The sequence below is a fragment of the Salmo salar genome, chromosome 24, assembly GCF_965601325.2.
Source record: "Salmo salar chromosome 24, fSalSal1, whole genome shotgun sequence".
Lineage (NCBI taxonomy): Eukaryota > Metazoa > Chordata > Actinopteri > Salmoniformes > Salmonidae > Salmo > Salmo salar.
Genome location: NC_138314.1, coordinates 27,374,160 through 27,399,066, shown reverse-complemented (window position 1 = coordinate 27,399,066; position 24,907 = coordinate 27,374,160). Strand labels below are relative to the sequence as shown.

The 24,907-nt window shown below is 42.9% G+C and overlaps 1 protein-coding gene across 2 annotated transcripts in view; it reads right to left on the bottom strand.

Annotated features, from left to right (window-relative positions):
- Positions 1 to 24,907, bottom strand: part of nr6a1a (nuclear receptor subfamily 6, group A, member 1a) — a 140,519-nt gene that overhangs the window by 42,258 nt on the left and 73,354 nt on the right. The window contains exon 3 of one of the 2 annotated variants that reach the window (XM_014171647.3): positions 18,086 to 18,109. In XM_014171647.3, coding sequence (XP_014027122.1) covers positions 18,086 to 18,109 — 24 coding nt within the window. Of the gene's footprint in view, positions 1 to 4,933; positions 5,308 to 18,085; positions 18,110 to 24,907 lie in introns of those variants that run through there. The other variant, XM_014171649.3, reaches the window with a different exon arrangement.

The window sequence follows — 24,907 nt, the reverse complement described above, 5'->3', positions numbered from 1 at the left end:
ATTGAGCACTTCCTATTGCTTCCACTAGATGTCCCCAGTCTTTACAAAGTGATTTGAGCCTTCTACTGTGAAAACTGAATGAATGAGACGCTGTGGAAATTGGTCACATGAGGAGGTCCATCACCATTATGACGCCGGCGCCCCTGGCTACCCTCCCCTTTCGAAACGTTTTGAAAGACAATGCAATCATCCCCCTTGAATCTTATTGGAGCTCTGGTTGAAAAAGGCCCTAAAGATTTGTTATACAACGTTTGACATGTTTAAACGAACCTAAATAAAAAAAAGATGCATTTTTTCGAAAGAGGTGTCCTGCGCACGACGGAAGTTTTGGAGCAGCCTTCAGAACGCGCTAACAAGAAGAGATAAAGGATGAATTTTTTCGAACGAAAATACATTTGTTGTGGACCTGGGATTCCTGGAAGTGCTTTCTGATGAAGACAACCAAAGGTAAGGGATTATTGACAATAGTATACAAGACTAGATTTGATATGCGATTGTTCCAAGATGGCGCTGACATGTATTGCTAGCCTATTTTCTGAGTATCGCATCCCCTTTTATCGCAAAGTGTGATTACCCAGTAAAGTAATTTTTAACCTGTTAGGGCTAGGGGGCAGTATTGACACGGCTGGATAAAAAACGTACCCGATTTAATCTGGTTACTACTCCTGCCCAGTAACTAGAATATGCATATAATTATTGGCTTTGGATAGAAAACACCCTAAAGTTTCTAAAACTGTTTGAATGGTGTCTGTGAGTATAACAGAACTCATATGGCAGGCAAAAACCTGAGAGGATTTCATGCAGGAAGTGGCCTGTCTGACAAGATGTCGTTCTTCTTGTCTCTGTTTATTGAAGAGTGAGGATCTTAGCTGTAACGTGACACTTCCTACGGCTCCCATAGGCTCTCAGAGCCCGGGAAAAAGCTGAATCGTGGCTTTGCAGGCTCTGGTTGAAAAAAAGTAGCGCGTTTGGATAGTGGCTGGTTACAGTACTGTGAGACTCAGGCGCGTGCCCACGTCGACCGAATGCTTTATTTTCTTTCCTCTGTTTACCTAAACGCAGATTCCCGGTCGGAATATTATCGCTTTTTTACGAGAAAAATTGCATAAAAATGGATTTTAAACAGCGGTTGACATGCTTCGAAGTACGGTAATGGAATATTTAGAATTTTTTTGTCATGAATTGCGCCATGCTCGTGACCCTTATTTACACTTGGGATAGTGTCTTGAACGCACGAACAAAACGCCGCTATTTGGATATAACGATGGATTATTTTGGACCAAACCAACATTTGTTATTGAAGTAGCAGTCCTGGGAGTGCATTCTGACGAAGAACATCAAAGGTAATCAAACTTTTGTAATAGTAAATCAGAGTTTGGTCAGGGCTAAACTTGGTGGGTGTCTAAATGGCTAGCCGTGATGGCTGGGCTATCTACTCAGAATATTGCAAAATGTGCTTTCACCGAAAAGCTATTTTAAAATCGGACATATCGAGTGCATAGAGGAGTTCTGTATCTATAATTCTTAAAATAATTGTTATGTTTTTTGTGAACGTTTATTGCAAAGTAAAATGTAAAATGTTAATGTAAAAAGCTGGCTTTTGATATAAATATGAACTTGATTGAACAAAACATGCATGTATTGTATAACATAATGTCCTAGGTGTGTCATCTGATGAAGATCATCAAAGGTTAGTGCTGCATTTAGCTGTCTTCTGTGTTTTTGTGACATTATATGCTAGCTTGAAAAATGGGTGTCTGATTATTTCTGGCTGGGTACTCTGCTGACATAATCTAATGTTTTGCTTTCGTTGTAAAGCCTTTTTGAAATCGGACAGTGTGGTTAGATTAACGAGAGTCTTGTCTTTAAAATGGTGTAAAATAGTCATATGTTTGAGAAATTGAAGTAATAGCATTTCTAAGGTATTTGAAAATCGCGCCACGGGATTACACTGGCTGTTGCGTAGGTGGGACGATTTCGTCCCGCCTAGCCCAGAGAGGTTAAATCTGGCATTACAGGTGCTTTCAAGAGATATTCATCTATAAATCTTAGAATGACAATATTACATTTTAAAATGTTTTCGAATAGTAATTTAGTAAATTGTAGCGCTGTTTCACCGGATGCATTTGAGGGAAAATAGTTAGTCAACGTTACGCGCCGATGTAAAATGCTGTTTTTATATATATATAAATATGAACTTTATCGAACAAAATAATGCATGTATTGTGTAACATGATGTCCTAGGAGTGTCATCTGATGAAGTTTGTAAAAGGTTAGTGCTGCATTTAGCTGTTTTTTGGTTATTTGTGATGCATGTGGTTGGTCGGAAAATGGCTATGTGGCTACTTTTACGATATACTCCTCTAACATAATCTAATGTTTTGCTTTTGCTGTAAAGCCTTTTTGAAATCGGACAACGTGGTTCGATTCAGGAGAGGTGTATCTATAAAACGATATAACATAGTCCTATATTTGAAAAAAATATATATTACATTTCATTATGCTAATGGCGATAGGATTTTTTCACTGGATGTCCGTCCCGCATACGGGACGAGCCCGTCAAGAGTTAACTAACCTCCAAACGAGCTTCAATGCCATACAACACTCCTTCTGTGGTCTCCAACTGCTCTTAAACGCTAGTAAAACCAAATGCATGCTCTTCAACCGTTCACTGCCCACACCCGCCCGCCCGACTAGCATCACTACTCTAGACGGTTCTAACCTAGAATATGTGGACAACTACAAATACCTAGGTGTCTGGTTAGACTGTAAACTCTCCTTCCAGACTCACATTAAACATCTCCAATCCAAAATTAAATGTAGAATCGGCTTCCTATTTCGCAATAAAGCCTCCTTCACTCACGCCGCCAAACATACCCTCATAAAACTGACTATCCTACCGATCCTCGACTTCGGCGATGTAATTTACAAAATAGCTTCCAAACTGGATGCAGTCTGTCACAGTACCATCTGTTTTGTTACCAAAGCTCCTTATAACACACACCACTGCGACCTGTATGCTCTAGTTGGCTGGCCCTCGCTACATATTCGTCGCCAGACCCACTGGCTCCAGGTCATCTATAAGTCGATGCTAGGTAAAGCTCCGCCTTATCTCAGCTCACTGGTCACGATAACAACACCCACCCGTAGCACGCGCTCTAGCAGGTATATTTCACTGGCCATCCCCAAAGCCAACACGTCCTTTGGCCACCTTTCCTTCCAGTTCTCTGCTGCCAATGACTGGAACGAATTGCAAAAATTGCTGAAGCTGGAGACTTATATTTCCCTCACTAACTTTAAACATAAGCTATCTGAGCAGCTAACCGATCGCTGCAGCTGTACATAGCCCATCTGTAATTAGCACACCCAATCTACCTACCTCATCACCAAATTGTTTTTATTTACTTTTCTGCTCTTTTGCACACCAGTATTTTACTCGCACATCATCATCTGCTCATCTATCACTCCAGTGTTAATTTGCTAAATTGTAACTACCTCGCTACTATGGCCTATTTATTGCCTTACCTCCTCACGCCATTTGCACACACTGTATATAGACTTTCTTCTTTTCCTTTTTTTCTCCTACTGTGTTATTGACTGTACGCTTGTTTATTCCATGTGTAACTCTGTGTTGTTGTTTGTCGCACTGCTTTGCTTTATCTTGGCCAGGTCGCAGCTGTAAATGAGAACTTGTTCTCAACTAGCTTACCTGGTTAAATAAAGGTGAAATATAATTTTTTTTTATTAAATCCTGTTGCTGCATTATTTTGCTGTGACAACATATGTCAAATTAAGATCCCACATCTGTATACTACTCATGTTTCAAGAGGTTTGGGGTTTCAAAGGAAACTAATAGCGAACCACAATCAATGTATGGAGGCTTTTACCATTGAAAGAAGAACAACTGATTCCACATTGAAAAAAAACTCCCCACTGTGTCCCAAAAAAACACTACATTGATTTGTAACTCACCTGGGAAAGAGAAATGTGACAATCCCATTGACTGAGAACATTGTGAAGGTTTGAGTCATCTACAAAGTCCAAGGACATGAAAGTTAGTAGGACTGACTGAATGGATTGGTTTGGGTCTGTAAATGAAAAACTACAATTTCCTTCACCATTAACTTACACTTAAAAAATTCTAAAGGGATTTGTATCAAAATGAAACACTGATGACTCTTGCATGGCACATATCATCTCAAATATTCATTAAAAGGTAGTAAGTACACTCTGATATGAATTGAAATGAGGTTAAATAAAGTGAAACTGTGTTAGGTTTAGAAAGGTAGTCAGAAATTGGCCAACCCAGGGGTTTAACACTGCCCAGTTTAGTAATCCTAACCTCTCCTCCATCACATAAACAATGCGGACTGGGGACAAAACCTTTTCCAGATGGGCCACAGACACAGACCACAGATCAATACATTTGTTACCCCACTCAGCAGTACACAACAGCACTCAACTACACATACCAATACCCACTCTACTACATTAAAATGAACACACGTTGAAATATGGCAAAATATGCTGAAAAGATGTGAACAGTCCTCAAATGTGTATTCACAAATTCATGAAAATGAACTGATTATTCAACAAAATACACAAACATATTTGGAATAACAAATATAAGGACACAATCCCCTCAAATAGCAAGTCATTTATTTTATTACATATATGTATATCTTGGAAAGTACAGCTGCAACAAAAGTGACAAACTGGTCACAATATCATTACATAATGGGTTTGTAACCAGTCTTTTCTTTCCGAAGAAGAAAATACGAAACGAAGAAAATAATTTGACTAAACCATTGATTAGCCCTTCAACTAAATGCTAGTCAGTTCTCTCATTTATACATCCGGATGTAAGGTTGCTTAAAGTATTGGCCATAAAGGCAATAGACCCAACCCCTTTCACTCTCCCATCCTCTCTTACCTTTCCATGTATCCATTTCATGCTTCTCCCAGTTTGCTGGGACGCCATTCATGCACAGATTCCGCTAAAGAAAGGCCACAGGGCATGGGAGCCTCATGACTCTTGTCCTTCTCTCTCTCTGTCTCTGTCTCTCTCTCTCTGTCTCTGTCTCTCTCTCTCTCTCTCTCTCTCTCTCTCTGACAGACAACCTCCTCCGTCTACAGCCTGTCCTCTCTCTGAGCATAGACTCCTAAGCCAACACCACTGGTCACTTTACTGCCTGGTCACATGACCACATAGTTCAAGCCCTGGGGTCACAGCTTGGCTTGAGGTCCAATGATGGTTAGGGGTTATCTGAGTGGAACTGATGATCCTATTTTCTCTGCTGTTGAACAATGCTCCCCCTGGCCAAATTAAACTCCCCTTCCACAGAGGACCAAAGTGCACGTCCAAGCATAAACACAGGTTCAAGCTGACAACACACACTGACATTAACTAATCAAGTAATTTAGTCAATAGAAGGCAAATAGAGTTAGCCAAGGTGTCAGTGCTAGGTAACAAACCAGTAACCTTACCATTACCATCCAATAGATTTTCCTCCTTCATCCCTCGTGTCCTCTCCAGGAAGCCATGTTATGAAGTGTCCCGTTCTGAACCAGTGGACCACGTACTCTACTGTTACCCTGTTACCCTAATGATTCTCTACCCTGTACCCTCCTCTCCTGGGGACCTCACACTACCGGTCACCCTTGTCCTGTCCAGTCAGGTCTCAGCCCACCCTCCTGAGCTCCATCCTGCTAATACTGCAGCCACTTGTTCACTCTCCCACAGCCCCACAGGCTCACAACCCACAGCCCACCCCCAATGTCGATGCTAATGAACTACCTCAGTAAGTCACATATAAGAGGCTTAACACATTCAAATGCCATGGAGGATAGGGAGAGACTGATAGAGAGAGAGGCAGAATACAAGGACAGAGACATTCACATTTTAGCATGTTTAGGTGGGGTGGATAGTGACCATTGTTCGTAGTAGTAGTAGTACTAGTATCAGTCATAGTAGTAGTAAAATAGCAGATTGCTGATCCATCAACAGACCTGCTCTAGTATTGTAGTAGCCAAAGACAAGTCTCGCCGTCTCCCAGATTACAGTAATGTCGAGGTATTTGAGGTAATATGTACATGTAGGTAGAGTTATTAAAGTGACTATGCATAGACAATAACAGAGAGTAGCACCAGCATAGAAGAAGGTGGGGGGTTGGGGGGGCAATGCAAATAGTCCGGGTTTCCCTTTGATTAGCTGTTCAGGAGTCTTGTGGCTTGGGGGTAGAAGCTGTTTAGAAGCCTCTTGGACCTAGACTTGGTGCTCCGGTACCGCTTGCTGTGCCGTAGCAGAGAGAACAGTCTATGACTAGGGTGGTTGGAGTTTTTGAAAATGTTTAGGGCCTTCCTCTGACACCGCCTGGTATAGAGGTCCTGGATGGCAGGAAGCTTGGCCCCGGTGATGTACTGGGCCATACACACTACCCTCTGTAGTGCCTTGCGGTCGGAGGCCGAGCAGTGATGCAACCTGTCAGGATGCTCTCGAGGAGGAATAGGTTTTGTCGTGCCCTCTTCACAACTGTTTTGGTGTGCTTGGACCATGTTAGTTTGTTGGTGATGTGGACGCCAAGGAACTTGAAGCTCTCAATCTGCTCCACTACAGCCCCGTCGATGAGAATGGGGGCGTGCTCGGTCCTCCTCTTCCTGTAATCCACGATCATCTCCTTTGTCTTGATCACGTTGAGGGAGAGGTTGTTGTCCTTGCACCACACGGTCAAGCCTCTGACCTCCTCCCTATAGGCTGTCTCATTGTTGTCGGTGATCAGGTCTACCACTGTTGTGTCATCAACAAACTTAATGATGGTGTTAGAGTCGTGCCTGGCCGTACAGTCATGAGTGAACAGGGAATACATGAGGGGACTGAGCACACACCCCTGAGGGGCCCCCGTGTTGAGGATCAGCGTGGCGGCTGTGTTGTTACCTACTCTTACCACCTGGGGGCAGCCCATCGGGAAGTTCAGGATCCAGTTGCAGAGGGAGGTGTTTAGTCCCAGCGTCCTTAGCTTCATAATGAGCTTTGAGGGCACTATGTGTTCAACGCTGAGCTGTAGTCAATGAATAGCATTCTCACATAGGTGTTCATTTTGTCCAGGTGTGAAAGGGCAGTGTGGAGTGCAATAGAGATTGCATCATCTGTGGATCTGTTGGTGCGGTATGCAAATTGGAGTGGGTCTAGGGTTTCTGGGATAATGGTGTATGTGAGCCATGACCAGCCTTTCAAAGTCTTTCATGGTTACAGACGTGAGTGCTACAGGTCGGTAGTCATTCAGGCAGGTTACCTTAGTGTTCTTGGGCACAGGGACTATGGTGGTCTGCTTGAAACATGTTGGTATTACAGACTGGGTGGATTGTGGGTTTACTAATGCGTTAGTTGTAGTGTGTGGACTATAACGTTAATTTGGTGACAATGGTGTAGGCTGTGTACCGGTTAGCAGTTATGGTAAGAAGGTTTGGCTTGGAGAGGTTTTTCTGCCTGGTCATAGACAACTGTTGTGAATCGACAAGTGAAGGGAAAAGATGAGAGGATGAGAGTGCATAAATGCGAGAAGGAATTTTACAGCAAGCAAAGTGATGATGTTGTATGTGGCTGATTTGAAATTCAACTGTCTATGCAGGTGATCAGGGATGTATTCATTCCGCCAATTCTGTTGAAAAAGTTTCATAAACAGAAGCAAATGGAACGAAACGGGAGGGACCTACCAGAATTTGTTTACTGGCAAAATGGAAGGTTTTGCAAATGTTTGGACTAATGATTACACCCCTGATCAGCTTGATGCAGGCAAGAGTGTGCAAGGCAGTATTGATTGTGTCACTGTCTGTCACCTTGATTACTCCAATTTGTCTCTCGACCTGTGCACCTACGTTATAAACTTTCATTTGTAGGCTAGGTTGTAGCAACCTCATAATGAGCATAGGGCAAATTCAAGAATCATATAGTAGCCTAAACCTATCGATGTTACATTGAGCTGGGTGAACGTAATATGAATGACAGTCATCCAACATGCTGTAATAGAAATGCTCATAAAAATCCCTCTCCCTAATATTGAACAGCACCGACCACCACTGGTTGATATGCACTAATCACAACACAACTCATATTCAGTAAAATGGTGGTTGTTTGTGTTATTGCACTATTATTTCATATGATAGAAATACAGACAGTGCACCATTCTACACTTTAATAAGATAAGCACGGGACAGACAGATGCCATACATATGTTTTTGGCAAGTCTGTACGTCTGAAGGAAATGTCATGTTTTGAAGGGCATAACCTCAGTTTGTCGATGCTAATAGGAAGCCAAGTCTGATGATGAGGATTGGGGAGCTCGGCCATGGGAACTGGCCATATGTCACCCTTGACCTCAGCACCTTCATCTCCCCCATGCACACGGCGAAGATAAACAGCAAAATCAGCCATTTTGCCTTTAACCTTGAAGTTACAGCAGACGATGGTGCCTAAAATGACCTTGGTTAGTTATCAGCGTGATGTGGAGAGGCATTATGTTCTACAACAGGCCCAGAGGCCCAGGTCAGGTCAGGTAGAGGTTACCTCTAAACGTCTCATGGATGTCCCAGGCCTTGTGTATTTGATCATGTAATTCCCAAACAATCCTGCTCTATCTGGTTAAACACTGAGGGAGGTTATAAACAGTGAGATCTACAAACTCCACAAACTTGTTGGATGCATTTACTGTTTGTTTTGGTTGTGTTTCAGATTATTTTGTGCCCAATAGAACTGAACGGTAAATAATGTATTGTGTCAGTTTGGTGTCCCTTTTATTGTAAATAAGAATAGACTATGTTTCTAAACAATTCTACATTAATGTGGATGTTACCATGGTTATGGATAACCCTGAATGAATTGTGAGTAATGATGAGTGAGAAAGTTACAGATGCACCAATATCATAGCCCCAAGATATGCTAACCTCTCACCATTACAATAACAGGGAAGGTTAGCATGTCTTGGGGGTATGATATTGGTGCGTCTGTAACTTTCTCACTCATCATTATTCACGATTCATTCAGGATTATCCGTAATCATGGTAGCATCCACATTAATGTAGAAGTGTTTAGAAACATAGTCTATTCTTATTTACAATAAAAGGGACACCAAACTGACACAATACATTATTTACCGTTCAGTTCTATTGGGCACAAAATAATCTGAAACACAACCAAAACAAACAGTAAATGCATCCAACAAGTTTGTGGAGTTTGTAGATCTCACTGTTTATAACCTCCCTCAGTGTTTAACCAGATAGAGCAGGATTGTTTGGGAATTACATGATCAAATACACTGATGACATAGGTCAATGAGCCTGATTTCGCCCTGCACTTCCTGAGGGTGTTTCAAACTGAACTGAACTGGCCAGTGTCAACACTAATAAACATTAAAAACACTGATACCTAAAACAGAGCATCTTTAGAATCCATTCATCATCCATTTAACAAGACTTACACTAATATCTTCAATATATTCTGTTTCATCCCAAGCAAAATATCAAATCAATCATAGAACACATGGCCTTTTACAGAACAGAACTTTGTGAGTTTAAAAACTACTGCCAACAAAACTCTCTCTGTTTCGACCTGTAAAGTCATAGACAACCATATGGTGTCATACAAGTAATGGATGAAGATAACACTACCCCTAACTTCCTAGCCATCTGGGCCATCTGGGCCCTATACTAAACAGTATTAAGTGAGAGACATTCATATCCTGTTACAGTAACTAACACAGAAAAATCCATATGCCTATAGCTATATGGAGATAGTTCTGTAAAAACATAAATGGTTAGTGCGAGTATTAAATAACCTGGGAAACAAAATAAGTATTTGGGTGGCAACCCTAAACACAGTAAAAACAACAGCAATATGATGTCATATCACGTAAGCAGAGGAGAAGAAGGAAGGGCCATTTAGCGCTGCAGGGAACCCAACACATGATGTCATATTACACAAACAGAGGAGAAGAGGGAAGGGCCATTTAGCGCTGCAGGGAACCCAACACATGATGTCATATTACACAAACAGAGGAGAAGAGGGAAGGGCCATTTAGCGCTGCAGGGAACCCAACACATGATGTTATATTACGTAAGCAGAGGAAGAGAGGGAGGGCCATTTAGCGCTGCAGGGAACCCAACACATGATGTTATATTACGTAAGCAGAGGAAGAGAGGGAAGGGCCATTTAGCCTGCAGGGAACCCAACACATGATGTCATATTACGTAAGCAGAGGAGAAGAGGGAAGGGCCATTTAGCGCTGTAGGGAAACAAACACATGATGTCATATTACGTAAGCAGAGGAAGAGAGGGAGGGCCATTTAGCGCTGCAGGGAACCCAACACATGATGTCATATTATGTAAGCACAGGAGAAGAGGGAAGGGCCATTTAGTGCTGCAGGGAACCCAACACATGATGTCATATTACGTAAGCAGAGGAGAAGTGGGAAGGGCCATTTAGCGCTGCAGGGAACCCAACGCATGATGTCATATTACGTAAGCAGAGGAAGAGAGGGTAGGGCCCTTTAGCGCTGCGGGGAAACCAACACAGGGCGTTGGTCTTTACAGCCTCAACATGACCAGACTTCAGAGGATTCACCAGCAGAGGGAGACAACAGAAACTAGTGAGCCCTCTCAGGTCCACTCACTCACTCAGTGGACCAAGAGACAGATAACTCCAACGTGAACCAACTCGCTCTTATACAAACAAAGACATGTATAGGCACCACCATTATACAATCTCTTCCACCTATGATCACCTACATCAGACATGTATACCGTGCTAGAGACAGAACCTATGATAACCTACAGCAGACAGGTATACCGTGCTAGAGACAGAACCTATGATAACCTACAGCAGACAGGTATACCGTGCTAGAGAGACAGAACCTATGATAACCTACAGCAGACAGGTATACCGTGCTAGAGACAGAACCTATGATAACCTACAGCAGACAGGTATACCGTGCTAGAGACAGAACCTATGATAACCTACAGCAGACAGGTATACCGTGCTAGAGACAGAACCTATGATAACCTACAGCAGACAGGTATACCGTGCTAGAGACATAACCTATGATAACCTACAGCAGACAGGTATACCGTGCTAGAGAGACAGAACCTATGATAACCTACAGCAGACAGGTATACCGTGCTAGAGACAGAACCTATGATAACCTACAGCAGACAGGTATACCGTGCTAGAGACAGAACCTATGATAACCTACAGCAGACAGGTATACCGTGCTAGAGAGACAGAACCTATGATAACCTACAGCAGACAGGTATACCGTGCTAGAGACAGAACATATGATAACCTACAGCAGACAGGTATACCGTGCTAGAGACAGAACCTATGATAACCTACAGCAGACAGGTATACCGTGCTAGAGACAGAACCTATGATAACCTACAGCAGACATGTATACCGTGCTAGAGAGACAGAACCTATGATAACCTACAGCAGACAGGTATACCGTGCTAGAGAGACAGAACCTATGATAACCTACAGCAGACAGGTATACCGTGCTAGAGAGACAGAACCTATGATAACCTACAGCAGACAGGTATACCGTGCTAGAGACAGATGATGACAGGGAATGAGCCCAGCTCACAGACACAGTGTTTGAGGGTTTTAGTCTGGCTTTTACCATAAGCCTTGGATCAAACAACACACACTGCTTATTTCAGAGAGGAGCATTGCTGTCTCTATTATAGGCAATCACTATAATAGTATCACTAGTATAAAATAATATCACCTCACTAAATGTGTGGTTTTGGAGGTTTTTGATTGGTAAAACCATATGGAAAGCTATTGTCTTCCCCATGACGTGATAAACAATTTTCTTATGGTTCAATTTCTATATGTTAAACCAGGCTGTACTAGTCTTGATCCTTACCTACACCACATTCAGTAGGGTTAGACCTACAACACCGTGTTCTATAAATAAAGCAAGGCCCCCCACTCAAACCACTAAAAGACAGAGATAGTCTCGACATCAAGCGTCTGGGCTGTCTGGAGTTCAGTAGCAGAGGGGTTTGTGTGTTTTTAAGGATGAGACATCAAGACGTTGTTTTCTTCTCTCAGCCAACATGATAATGACAGGTTTCACAGACAGAAGGGTGCAGATCTCTGTCTGCTGCTCCTCCTCCAAAAGGAGTCTGCTGTGGACTGTGGTCCTGGAGCCTGCCAAATTACAGTGTGATCCTCCCTCACTTCCCTGTCCCTCTCCTCTCCTTCTGTCTGTTTTGCTCGCTTCCCTGTCCCTCTCCTCTCCTTCTGTCTGTTTTGCTCGCTTCCCTGTCCCTCTCCTCTCCTTCTGTCTGTTTTGCTCGCTTCCCTGTCCCTCTCCTCTCCTTCTGTCTGTTTTGCTCGCTTCCCTGTCCCTCTCCTCTCCTTCTGTCTGTTTTGCTCGCTTTCCTGTCCCTCTCCTCTCCTGTCTGTTTTGCTCGCTTTCCTGTCCCTTTCCTCTCTCTGTCTGTTTTGCTCGCTTTCCTGTCCCTTTCCTCTCTCTGTCTATCCTTCACTCACCTTCCATCATGTCTCTTTTCTCTCACTCGGTCTCTCCCTCACATGCCATGTCTCTTTTCTCTGTCTCTATAATCCTCATTAGCATTAGGAAGCTGTCTTGCCCCTCTATTCTCAGTCTGTCTATCCCTCACCCATAGTTCTTTCCATTTTTTTTCCATCTTCAGTTTTCAGCCCTACGAGTATTCTCAGCATTCTATGAATGACCATGTTCACCTCAGTTAGAAATCTCCTAGACTGAACCCACCTGGGGACTTATCATAGGAATCCTCTTAGAGGCTCAATTCCAGAATGACTGGCAAGTATTCAATTTGGCCTTAGCTAAATCACACATACTAGCCACACTGGATTTGCTTGACTGTGTGATAAAATGTCAGAGTTAAAAGTGTCTCAGAGCATTTCAAACATGCCTGTTAAGCCAGCATGCATTGGAGTTACATTCCAGTCTACTTTGCATGTGTCTTCATGAAATCATCTATAGACCCCATATGACATTCTTTGTGGTGGTGAACAGTGGTGGTTCCTATAGTATCTAGTTCATTCCTGCTCCCTCCCCCTCTCTAGCTTATGCTCTCTCTTCCCCCATTTTGCTCATCCTTGCTTTCTCCATATCTAGCTCATTCCCTCTTTCCTTGTCTCCCTCATCCAACACTTCCCCAATGTACTTTCCTCTCTTCCCCTTCTCCATCCATCCATACCTCCTCTATCTCTTCTCACACCCCCTCTCCTCTCTCTCGTTCTCCTCTCGCTCTCCTCCTTTTCCGTCCAGCCCTCCTCTTCTTGCTCCAGAACTGTCAGATGGCATTAATTCCTTTCACGCTCATCGCCTGTAAGAATAACAGCCGTGAACCTCGCCGAACAGCGCCATTCTCCTGCTCCAGTTAGCTTTACACTCAGACCAGCCTGCCTGCCTCACAAATACCAACATTATTCATGTTGTGGCCCTTACTTACACAACATGCCCCACTAAAGGGCAAAGTTAAGCTGACGCAAATCTTAGTGGAAGAGGTCATGTTCTTGATGTAAAACAAAATAAACAAATGTATATTGTATAATCAGGCCCTGCACCTTCATTATTAGCTTATGTCACCAACTGTAGCATGGACCTTCAACTAAAGCAAATATTGTAAGAAAAAAGGATCCATACAGATGTAAAATATTAATTTGACAGTTGTTTTGTAAAACAATTCTGCAGCAGGAGGATTAGATAATTATATATATATTTTTTTAAATACTTCATACTTTCGAACAATAACTACATTTTGAAGGGCTACAGTAGGCTATAGTTAAGATATACTTCTACGTCATAGTGGAGACCAAATCACGAGGCTCATTCGAATTTCCTGCAGCGCAACAGTGATCAAATTAACATCATTAACGCCTTACTCTAAAATTGATAAAAAAATTCAAATCTGTCACGTCCTGACCAGTATAGGGGTTATTTGTTGTTGTAGTTTGGTCAGGACGTGGCAGGGGGTATTTGGTTTATGTGGTTCGGGGTGTGTGTCTATGTAGAGGGGTGTTTGATTTATGTATTCCGGGGTTTTTGGGCACTGTTCTATGTTAGTGTATTTCTATGTTCTGTCTAGTCTAGTCTATTTCTATGTTTAGTTTATTGGGGTTGGATCTTCAATTGGAAGCAGCTGGTTATTGTTGCTTCTGATTGAAGGTCCTATAATTAGGAGTTAGTTTTCATGTTTTTTTTTGTGGGATATTGTGCTGTGTATAGCTTTGTGCCTTACCAGCCTGTTATTCGTTTTTGTGTACGTTTTGGTTTACCTTCTTTGTCCATTTAATAAAAGAAGATGAGTGCACATATTCCTGCTGCGTTTTGGTCCACTCTACCCTACGACAACTGTGACAAAAACACAAAGCAATCTGCACACAGCAGCCCATAATGACAAAGCAAAAACAGGTTATTATAAATTATTGCAAATGTATTACATATTCAAAAGGCACTCGCACATCTGAGCAATCTTGTTGCAGGTGCATGGCAACAGTTGAAACAGGAGAAGGAAAAGTGTATCTATACACTTTTGTAATATTTGTGAAATGCATATTGTTATGTTTGGTAGCACTTATTTATTTTTCCTTTGCCTCCAACGCCTTTCCATACGTGGAACGGATGTGGGTGGGGCTAGGTCTACATAGAGGTGCTGTTTTCAGAAAATTCACAAAAGCTCTGACGAAGGCCGTTAGGCCGATACGTAAGCTTATTAAATATCAGTGATACTATCAAGAGCAATGTATTACATATAAAAAACAGAAATACCTTATTTACATAAGTATTCAGACCATTTGCTATGAGAATCGAAATTGAGCTTAGGTGCATCCTGTTTCCATTGATCATCCTTGATATGTTTCTACAACTTGATTGGAGTCTACCTGTGGTAAATTCAATTAATTGGACATGATTTGGAAAGACATTCACCTGTCTACAGTATATAATGTCCCACAGTTGACAGTGCATGTCAGAGCAAAAACCAAGCAATGAGGTCGGAGGAATTGTCCGTAGAGCTCCGAGACAGGATTATGTTGAGGCACAGATCTGGGGAAGGGTACCAAAAGCCCCCAGCTGTGCCCTGGACACCATATGTGAATTGATCGCCCCCCCCCCCCCCCATCTATCTTCAGAGTTCGTTCTGTTAGATGACCTAAACTGGGATATGCTTAACACCCCGGCCGTCCTACAATCTAAGATAGATGCCCTCAATCTCACACAAATTATCAAGGAACCCACCAGGTACAACCCTAAATCTGTAACCATGGGCACCCTCTTAGATCGCATCCTGACCAACTTGCCCTCTAAAAACACCTCTGCTGTCTTCAACCAGGATCTCAGCGATCACTGCCTCGTTGCCTGCGTGCGTAATGGGTCCGCGGTCAAACAACCACCCTTATCACTGTCAAACGCTCCCTAAAATACTTCAGCGAGCAGGCCTTTCTAATCGGGGTATCCTGGAAGGATATTGACCTCATCATATCAGTAGAGGATGCCTGGCTGCTCTTCAAAAGTGCTTTCCTCACCTTCTAAAATAAGCATGCCCCATTCAAAAAATGTAGAATTAAGAACAGATATAGCCCTTGGTTCACCCCAGACTTGACCGCCCTTGACCAGCACAAAAACATCCTGTGGCGTTCTGCATTAGCATCGAATAGCCCCCGCGATACGCAACTTTTTAGGGAAGTCAGGAACCAATATACTCAGTCAGTTAGGAAAGCTAAGACTAGCTTTTTCAAACAGAAATTTGCTTCCCATAGCACTAATTCCAAAATGTTTTGGGACACTGTAAAGTCCTTGGAGAATTAGAGCACCAACTCCCAGCTGCCCACTTCACTGAGGATAGGAAACATTGTCACCGCGAATACTTATGAAGCTCAAGATGAACACAAGAACTGTTCATCTTGAGCTTCATGAAATGGGTTTCCATGGCCGAGCAGCACACAAGTCTAAGATCACCATGTGCAATGCCAAGCGTCAGTTGGAGGGGTTTAAAGCTCGCCGAAATTGGACTCTGGAGCAGTGGAAGCGCGTTCTCTGGAGTAGCAGTCAAATGGAAAAATCTGGGTTTGGCAGACGCCAGGAGAACGCTACCTTCCCGAATGCATAGTGTCAACTGTAAAGTTTGGTAGAGGAGGAATAATGGTCTAGGGGCAGTTTTCATGGTTCGAGCTAGGCCCCTTAGTTTCATTGAAGGGAAATCTTAAAGCTACAACATACAATGACACTGTAGACGATTCTGTGCTTCCAACTTTGTGGCAACAGATTGGAGAAGGACCTTTCCTGTTTTAGCATGACAATGCTCCTGTGGATAAAGCAAAGTCCATACAGAAATGGTTTGTCGAGATCGGTGTGGAAGAACTTGATTGACCTGCACAGAGCCCTGACCTAAACACCTTTGGGATGAATTACGAGCCAGGCCTAGTTGCCCAACATCACTGCCTTACCTCACTAATGCTCTTGTGGCTGAATGGAAGCAAGTCCCCACAGCAATGTTCCAACATCTAGTGGAAAGCCTTCCCAGAAGAGTGCAGGCTGTTATAGCAACTAAGGGGGGGCCAACTCCATGTTAATGCCCATGATATTTTGGAACGAGATGTTCGATGAGCAGGTGTCCACATACTTTTGGTCATGTAGTGTATAAAAGGTCCTTTTGGATCAATATGGACTAGAATGTTTGACAACTGCATAGTAGCTTTTGCTATGCCAAGTCCATGAGAGCATGCAGCTTTTGCTATCACATAGCCTATGTACATTATTGAAGGAATCCTGCATGTCTCCGACTCGTGTGACGACAGTTTTGTACCATAGGGAGGATCCAAACCAATGGCAGTGTAATTACACGTTTGACAAGCAATTCCAAACAAATAACCAAAACTCTGAGTGGAGAATAGTTTCTCATCACTCAGTCCTTCCTTCCCAAACCTGGCGTAGAGGGCTTAGACTAATCACAGCAGATTAGTGGGAGCTCTGATGGATGCTGAGCTAGCCTGTTAATCATCCCTGTGATGATAACCATAAATCATCTAAAAAATTATTCTAATATTATTAGCAATATATTTTTACAATCACAGTTAGATGGAATGATCACAGTAGGTCAATATCAGCCAGAATAACAGTTTTGCCTCGTTGACATCTCTTCGCCTCAGTTCCATCAATGTCACAGTAATTCCGCAGTGTTAATACAGTATATATAAGCTCTGCATACTAAGTGAGCGAGGGGTAGGCGGTTACATGAGTGATTTAGCGTTGCTGTGATCTCCAGAGAGCCCTGTGATTTAGCTGTAAAATGACAGAGCTGCTGCCTCTCGTTGGGCTACGGTTGGGGAGCTAATGACATGCTGCGCCAGGCTAGCGTGACTATAAGCCCAGCCGGGGCAGACGGGAAGTGACAAGTACATAATTCTGTCATTACATCCTGGCTGGCTGGGTGAGACCTCTAATCAGGTGGGCAGGGATTCAGGCTTCATTCAAGCCAGGCTGGTCTGACTGGTTTCAGTCCCTCCAAACCCCTCTCCTCGGTGGTGGCACACCCGATAGTGCATCCCTGACTGGGCCTGGAAGCGGACGCTGAGTGGCTGACGTGGATGATGTCCCAGTCACATTTCTGTGTTCGGCACCTGGAAGGGAGGAATGTAAAAAGCCTCCATGCCTGGTGGGTGGTCGGCTATCCAAGAGTCTGTATCACTGTGATAATCACACAGCCTCATCTTTACAATCACATACCTACCTGTTTAAGTGAACTGACTGTTACACAATGACCCGAGAGACAACAATATCTGGACTGAGCTGAGCTTACCTGCTGTTTGCTCTGAATCACTCTGAGACAAACTGTGCTGGGGTTTACTTTACCAGATGGGGGATTTATGTGATGAGGTGCAGAAGATGAATCCTGGCAGTTTCTAACATGGTATTATCATTCTCATATACTTCAAGTGTGTTCAGTGACTGAACATGGTTAGAATGGAGGTTCAGTATGATTCATTGTTCAAACGTCAAGTGCAAATAGATCCAATTAAAAAGTGTTTGTGGTACTTACCAAGATTACTGCCATTAATTTCATCTATAAAACAGACAGAGAAACACAACATATTAATATACAGTAACTAGTACCAATGTAAAGGATCACCAAGCCTATTTCATAGTTTCATTAAAATCAATAGTCTTCCTTAGCAAAACCCATATACATTTTCATTCATATTCAGTCAAACTCTGCATCTCCTGACCCCCCCAATCCCAGCTGATTGGCCATGTTGTGTCTAGCTGTCACATATGGTGTGCTGTACACCCTCTTGGCCAGACAGGCTGGGGCCTGTATGCACGCATTCACAACACATAGGTATGCTATGTCCTGGAGCAGTCAGGAATCGAAAGCACAAATGAGTAAAACATGTTCTCACTCTTTACACTTTACGACGAAGACGTATTGAAAACCTCGGCTCTACACAGTCTACGCAACAGATCCGATGGAGGTTAATTTGCGTAGCTCTCTACGTAGTTTTACGTACTTTCGTGCGGCTGAATTTTTGGAATGCGACGCAAACAGAGCTCCGTAGCTCCGTTGGCGTAGACTGTGAAATCACTGTGGAAAACCCTTTACACAGGCCTGCTGCCCTGCCCTTCTTCCTCCATCAGCAGTCCAGAGAAATGCTACTGACATCTTCACATTGACCACTGAAGACAGGTCAGTCTTACAAGCCAAATATGGTGACATCACCCACCGGAACACAGCACAATAAAATAGGCCACAGCTGTTTAGTTCTTTAGGCTACAAATTAGACTCAATATGTCACAGAGCATCAAATCAGACAGAGAGGCCTATGGAAATGAGCGCTGACTGATCTCCATCGGACTGCACTGACCTCCTCTCTCCTCTTCTTTATCCTTGTTTGGTTTGTTCTGTTTTTGTATGGGGGGGACAAAGATTTTTTGCTAATTTGCATGAAAAATAAGGGATTAGGGAAGTATTTCTACAGCTGCACCATTGAGAGCATCTTGACTGGCTGTATCACCTCTTGGTACAACAACAGCTTGGCATCCGACAGTAAGGCGCAACAGAGGGTAGTGCGTACAGCCCAGTACATCACTGGGACCAAGCTCCCTGTCATCCAGGACCTCTATACCAGACGGTATCAGAGGAAGGCCCTAAAAATTGTCAAAGATTCTAGCCACCCGTCATAAACTTTTCTCTCTGCTACCGCAGGGCAAGTCTGGGGCTAAAAGGCTCCTGAACAGCTTCTACCCGCAAGCCATAATACTGCTGAACAGTTAATCAAATGGCTACCCAGACTATTTACAATGACCCCCTTTTTTTGCACTGATACTCCTGCACTGGCTCTATGCACACTCACTGGCGCTATGCACACTCACTGGCTCTATGCACACTCACTGGCTCACACATAGAGAGACACACTTTCACACTCTTTCACACTCTTTCACATATGCTGCTGCTACTCTGTTAATGAACGATCTTGATTGCCTAGTCACTTTTACCCCTACCTACAGTAGAAGTCGGAAATTTACATACACCTTAGCCAAATACATTTAACCTGTTGGGTCTAGGGGGCAGCATTTGCACGTCTGGATAATTTTTTTTTACCCGATTTAATCTGGTTACTAATCCTACCCAGTAACTAGAATATGCATATACTTATTATATATGGATAGAAAACACTCTAAAGTTTCTAAAACTGTTTGAATGGTGTCTGTGAGTATAACAGAACTCATTTGGCAGGCAAAACCCTGAGACATTTTCTGACAGGAAGTGGATACCTGATGTGTTGTATTGACTTTAAACCTATCCCATTGAAAAACACAGGGGCTTAGGAATATTTTGGCACTTCCTATTGCTTCCACTAGATGTCACCAGCCTTTACAAAGTGTTTTGAGTCTTCTGGAGGGAGATCTGACCGAACAAGAGCCATGGAACGATGATGTCCCATTAGACACCTGGCGCGCGAGTTCATGTTGGGTACCCTCGTTCCAATACGTTATAAAAGAGTATGCATTCGTCCACCTTGAATATTATTCATGTTCTGGTTAAAAAAGGCCCTAATGATTTATGCTATACAACGTTTGACATGTTTGAACGAACGGAAATATATGTTTTCCCCTCGTTCATGACGAGAAGTCCGGCTGGCTTACATCATGTGCTAACGAGACGGAGATTTTTGGACATAAATGATGAGCTTTTTTGAACAAAACTACATTCGTTATGGACCTGTGATACCTGGAAGTGACATCTGATGAAGAGAATCAAAGGTAATGGATTATTTACATAGTATTTTCGATTTTAGATCTCCCCAACATGACGTCTAGTCTCTATCGCAACGCGTATTTTTCTGGGCGCAGTGCTCAGATTATTGCAAAGTGTGATTTCCCAGTAAGGTTATTTTTAAATCTGGCAAGTTGATTGAGTTCAAGAGATGTAAATCTATAATTCTTTAAATGACAATATAATATTTTACCAATGTTTTCTAATTTTAATTATTTAATTTGTGACGCTGACTTGACTGCCGGTTATTGGAGGGAAACGATTTCCTCAACATCAATGCCATAGTAAAACGCTGTTTTTGGATATAAATATGAACTTGATAGAACTAAAAATGCATGCATTGTCTAACATAATGTCCTAGGAGTGTCATCTGATGGAGATTGTAAAAGGTTAGTGCATCATTTTAGCTGGTTTTATGGTTTTGGTGACCCTGTCTTTGACTTGACAAAACATTACACACAACTCTTGTAAATGTACTGTCCTAACATACTCTAAATTTATGCTTTCGCCGTAAAACCTTTTTGAAATCGTAAAACGTGGTTAGATTAAGGAGATGTTTATCTTTCAAATGGTGTAAAATAGTTGTATTTTTGAAAAATTTGAATTTTGACATTTATTTGGATTCAAATTTGCCGCTCTTGAAATGCACCTGCTGTTGATGGAGTGCACCACGGGTGGCACGCTAGCGTCCCACCTAGCCCCAAGAGGTTAAACTCAGTTTTTCCACAATTCCTGACATTTAAACCTAGCAAACATTCCCTGTCTTAGGTCAGTTAGGATCACCACTTTATTTTAAGAATGTGAAATGTCAGAATAATAGTAGAGAGAATGATTTATTTCAGCTTTTATTTCTTTCATCACATTCCCAGTGGGTCAGAAATGTACATACACTCAATTAGTATTTTGGTAGCATTGCCTTTAAATTGTTTAACTTGGGTCAAAGATTTTGGGTAGCCTTCCACAAGCTTCCCACAATAAGTTGGGTGAATTGTGGCCCATTCCTCCTGACAGAGCTGGTGTAACTGAGTCAGGTTTGTAGGCCTCCTTGCTCGCACACGCTTTCTCAGTTCTGCCCACAAATGTTCTATAGGATTGAGGTCAGGGCTTTGTGATGGCCACTCCAATTCCTTGACTTTGTTGTCCTTAAGTCATTTTGCCACAACTTTGGAAGTATGCTTGGGGTCATTGTCCATTTGGAAGACCCATTTGCGACCAAGCTTTAACTTCCTGACTAATGTCTTGAGATGTTGCTTCAATATATCCACAGAAGTTTCCTTTCTCATGATGCCATTTTGTGAAGTGCACCAGTCCCTCCTGCAGCAAAGCACCCCCACAACATGATGCTGCCACTCCCGTGCTTCATGGTTGGGATGGTGTTCTTCGGCTTGCAAGCGTCCCCCTTTTTCCTCCAAATATAATGAGGGTCATTACGGCCAAACAGTTATTTTTTTGTTTCATCAGACCAGAGGACATTTCTCCAAAAAGTACGATCTTTGTAGCCATGTGCAGTTGCAAACCGTAGTCTGGCCTTTTTATGGCGGTTTTGGAGCAGTGGCTTCTTCCTTGCTGAGCGGCCTTTCAGGTTATGTCGATTTAGGACTCGTTTTACTGTGGATATAGATACATTTGTACCCGTTTCCTCCAGCATCTTCACAAGGTCCTTTGCTGTTGTTCTGGGATTGATTTGCACTTTTTGCACCAAAGTGCGTTCAGCTCGAGGAGACAGAACGCGTCTCCTTCCTGAGCGGTATGATGGCTGCGTGGTCCCATGGTGTTTATTCTTGCTTACTATTGTTTGTACAGATTTTTTGTACTTTTTAACTCTGTATTGTTGGAAAAGGGCTCGTAAAGTAAGCGTTTCACGGTAAAATCTACACCTGTTGTATTTGGCGCATGTGACAAATACAATTTGATTTAATTTGAGTATTGACTGAAATGGATAAATTATGGAAGGAGCTGAATTATGAATGGGCCCTGGTCAGCCACGAGAGGGAGAGAGAGAGAGAGAGCAACGGGAGAGAAAGATGGGCATGAAGTAGTGAGAGGGATACTGTGGATGGTGAATACTCACACTAAAAAGATCTGTCACATAAAAATTGTACCTAACCACTTCCATTAATATTCCAAGGGCCTCTTGTGAGCATTTCCATTGCAAGTTTAACAGCTCCTCTTCCATACAAAGAAGCACAGGCAGAATAGGCAGACTCCCATAATGCTAACATTCTGTGTCAATTAGTATTTTTTTATTTAACTAGGCAAGTCAGTTAAGAACAAATTCTTATTTACAATGACAGCCTAGGAACAGTGGGTTAACTGCCTTGTTCAGGGGAAGAAAGACAGATTTTTACCTTGTCAGCTCAGGGATTCAATATAGAAACGTTTTAGTTACTGGCCCAACACTCTAACCACTAGGCTACCTGCCGCCCCAAGTATAGAGGAATATAGAGGAACACCTTATGACTCAAGGTTTTCAGATTTTAAATATTTAATTTTTTTATACCTTGAAGAACTCTATTCATTCCATACAAGATGCATATATTCTGATATCAGAACACTACTTCTTCCATTTTACCCTCTCATTTGAAACAAATAATAGTTCGAAAATGTATGAAAAGAGAAGAGGAGCGGGAGAAAGAATGCCAGAGATGGGAGTACACTCTTAGAAAAAAGGGTTCCAAAAGGGTTCTTCGGCTGTCCCCATAGGAGAACCCTTTTTGGTTCCAGGTAGAACACTTTTTGGTTCCAGGTAGAACCCTTTTTGGTTCCAGGTAGAACCCTTTTGGGTTCCAGGTAGAACCCTCTGTGGAACCCAAAAGGGTTCTACCTGGAACCAAAAGGGATCTACCTGCAACCAAAAAGGGTTATTCAAAGGGTTCTCCTATGGGGACAGCTGAAGAACGATTTTAGGTTCTAGATAGCACCTTTTTTTCTAAGACTGTAGGGGATAGGAAGAGAACGAGAGGGATTGGATGAAAAGAAGAGAGTGGGGGTGAGTATGGAAAAGAGAATGGAGAGAAAGGGGAGTGTCCCCCCTAAAGACCTCATTCTCAGACCTCCATTAAGAGACTACAGGCTAAAAATATACTCCTCATGTTGAGCCACCTGGCTTTCCCAAACCAGCTCAATAATTCACAGGCTGCACGAGGGGAGGATCTCTGTAACACAATACAGTTCAATAACCCTGGGAACAAACAAAGACTTTACACAATGACCAACCATCTAATTACTGAACTTACTGAACTAACAGTGAAGGGAATGCGTATTTCATTTGTTGGGTTGGCTTCCCTTTCTTGGGCCTCTGAACTTGCACTATGGAAGACTTAGCTCAACCACATGAAGCAAACCCAGCCAGAACCCCATCCCACTCGGATGTCAACACCTCACGACACAACTCCTCTCCCCCATGTGACCTACTTGTTGTGTGTATGTACTGACATGTACACTACCGTTCAAAAGTTTGGGGTCACTTAGAAATGTCCTTGTTTTTGAAAGAAAAGCACATTTTTTTCCATTAAAATAACACCAAATTGATCAGAAATACAGACATTGTTGTTGTAAATTACTATTGTTGCTGGAAACGGCAGATTTTTATTTATTTATTTATTTTTTTGACCCAATTTCGTGGTATCCAATTGGTAGTAGTTACAGTCTTGTCTCATCGCTGCAACTCCCGTACGGACTCGGGAGAGGCGAAGGTCGAGAGCCATGCGTCCTCCGAAACACAACCCAACCAAGCCACACTGCTTCTTGACACAATGCACATCCAACCCGGAAGCCAGCCGCACCAATGTGTCGGAGGAAACACTGTATGTACACCTGGCGACCTGGTCAGCGTGCACTGCGCCCGGCCCAACACAGGAGTCGCTAGTGTGCTATGAGACAAGGATATCCCTGCCGGCCAAACCCTCCCCAACCCGGGCGACGCTGGGCCAATTGTGCACCGCCCCATAGGCCTCCCGGTTGCGGCCGGCTGCGGCCGAGCCTGGGCTCGAACCCAGAATCTCTGGTGGCACAGCTAGCACTGAAAATGGCAGATTTTTAATGGAATATCTACATAGGCGTACAGAGGCCCATTATCAGCAACCATCACTCCTGTGTTCCAATGACACGTTGTGTTAGCTATTCCAAGTTTATTTTAAAAGGGTAGGGGGGGTGGAGACAAGCACAAGGACAGGTGAAACAGATCAGGGCGTGACAACAAAAGTTTTTTTGATGCGTGTGGTTCTAATTCATCTGGGATCTATAGCATCCCACAACTGTCCCAGAATATGTTTGGAATATTTATTTTTCGCACAGAAGAACAAGTTGACCAATAGAATAGGTCCGCTTTTGTACTGTGGGGGATAGTAGACTGACATAGGCTAGTGCTTTTGCTGTTTGTTAGGCCTACTCATCTTGTTGGCTGACGAAAAGTAAATGTGGACAGTTCTTCTAACATCTTCAATATGCGCCTTGGAATTCGATAAGAGGGACGCGCGGTGTCGCGTCCCCGATGTGTCTGTCTTCACTTGTAGCCTACATCAGAGCTGTGATGCCGATGAGAAGGATCCAATCATGTGACGGGAATTGGCTAATAAGAATTTAGAT